The sequence below is a fragment of the Condylura cristata genome, unplaced genomic scaffold (assembly GCF_000260355.1).
Source record: "Condylura cristata isolate star-nosed mole 26May11 unplaced genomic scaffold, ConCri1.0 scaffold00039, whole genome shotgun sequence".
NCBI lineage: Eukaryota > Metazoa > Chordata > Mammalia > Eulipotyphla > Talpidae > Condylura > Condylura cristata.
Genome location: NW_004567140.1, coordinates 4712474 through 4714203, shown reverse-complemented (window position 1 = coordinate 4714203; position 1730 = coordinate 4712474). Strand labels below are relative to the sequence as shown.

Genomic DNA, 1730 nt, shown 5'->3' with positions numbered 1-1730 from the left:
CCACTCTGTCTCTGGAGAAGCCTCTCACACCTCACATCTCTGGCCTGTACCCCAGTTCTTATATACACAAATAATAAATCTTTAAAAGAAAAACCCACAGCTGATATTTCTATTCAAGTACTGCCAGAATGAAATTAGGGTTTGTTTTCTTAAAAGCAAGCTTTATCATAGAGCCTAGTGTTTGTAGCCATTAGTGTTTATCTAAGGGGGGGCCTCCGGAAACTTGCGACACTGACACCCCACACCTGTCTCTAACGCACAGAAGATGAAAAGCAAGCACAGATGAAATCTTATGATTCCCACATCACTAGAACAACATTAAGCCTGGCACATAGAAGGTGTCGGTAAATGTCTTAAGGAGTGGGCTGGGGTTCAGGGGAACACTGAAGGGGCGGCCCACACATGTACACCCTGGTCTTTCTTCCTACGTTCTCCCTTTCTTCATTACCCTGCAATAAATCCCTACTGTGAATCTGCTATACACGGGATGGCAGAAGCCCAGGCCTGGCTTTGCTCGGCCCCAGAATTCCTCCCAGCCCTGATCTGCACTTCTTGGGGGTTCTCCCTTGGGGCAGACACTGTGTCTCCAACATGATGACAGCATGGTCCGCTTCAGCCCCTCCTGACGGGCCCAACGGTTGCGGGCCCCTCCACTAACTCCTTCCGGGGGCATAGCCAGAGCGCCAGGGCACTAGAGTCAATCCTGATGCACCCACTTTCCAGAATCAGTTGCCCAGGGGAGCGTCTCACTGATGATGGTCCCCGGAGAACCATACCTGCGTAGCCCTGTCCACACTGACTCTGGGCTTTCGGCTCAGGCCCACCTCGGCCACTGAGCCACAGAAGCAGGACTCAGCAGAGCGACTGGCTCTCCGGGGCTTGTCTGCTTGGCACGGGCCCTTGAACTCAGCCGCCGGCTGAGATGCCCAAGCCACCTGGACACAACCCACTCAAGGGCTCTGGTGACAGCTGCGGGGGGCAGCAGCACCCACTGCCACCGGTGAGTCACCCATGTGTCAAGCCCCAGCAACGTAGAGCAGCAGCGCCACCCTAGGGGACACCCCCAAATCACGAGCCATCGTAAATGGCTGTGACTTCAAGTCCCTACATCTTGGGGTGTTTTGTTCACAGCAACGGCTAGCTAGCCAAGACCCCAGAAAGAACACTCCTCAGGACTCCTGAACACACTCCAGCTCCAGACACAGCTGTCCTCAGCCTGAGACACAGCATGGCCGAGGCCCAGGAGCACCCTGGGGGTGTGGGCGGGTGTCACCCAGGTCAGAAGGCCAGCTCTAGCTAGCCTCCCTAGACCCATCCTGAGCTCCCCTGTCTAGGACACTTGGGGGGCACTCAGGCCAGGAGTCATCTAATCACCTTCTAGAGACTTCTCTTTTAGTCCAGAACTCAGAAAGCACAGTGACTGGTTGGATAGCAAAGCCAAAGAGTATCTAGACCAGAGCAAGCTACAGCACTTACATGCCACTATAACCCGGAACTCAAGGTTTCTCAAAGACACCCTGCAGGGCGCCCCTGGCCATGGCGTCCTGGGGTGCAAACAGGCTTTGCTCTTCCAGTTCTACTGGCTTATCACCAACCACCTGATGGTAACTGAAAATAGGTTGAGGCCTATTTAATGTTCAGGCCCCCACTCCCAGTTGCAAGAGAAGCAGAGATGTTACCTTGCCTGACGTCTTCACTCCTTTCCAGAGGCTGAAGAACAGGATGACCAC

General features: G+C 54.2%; 1 protein-coding gene across 1 annotated transcript in view; it reads right to left on the bottom strand.

The window, feature by feature from the left end:
- Window positions 1-1730, bottom strand: part of SLC6A2 (solute carrier family 6 (neurotransmitter transporter), member 2) — a 41805-nt gene that overhangs the window by 16073 nt on the left and 24002 nt on the right. Inside the window, exon 5 of the mRNA XM_004693538.2 lies at window positions 1680-1730. Within this exon, the coding sequence (XP_004693595.1) occupies window positions 1680-1730 (51 nt within the window). The remainder of the gene's footprint in view (window positions 1-1679) is intronic.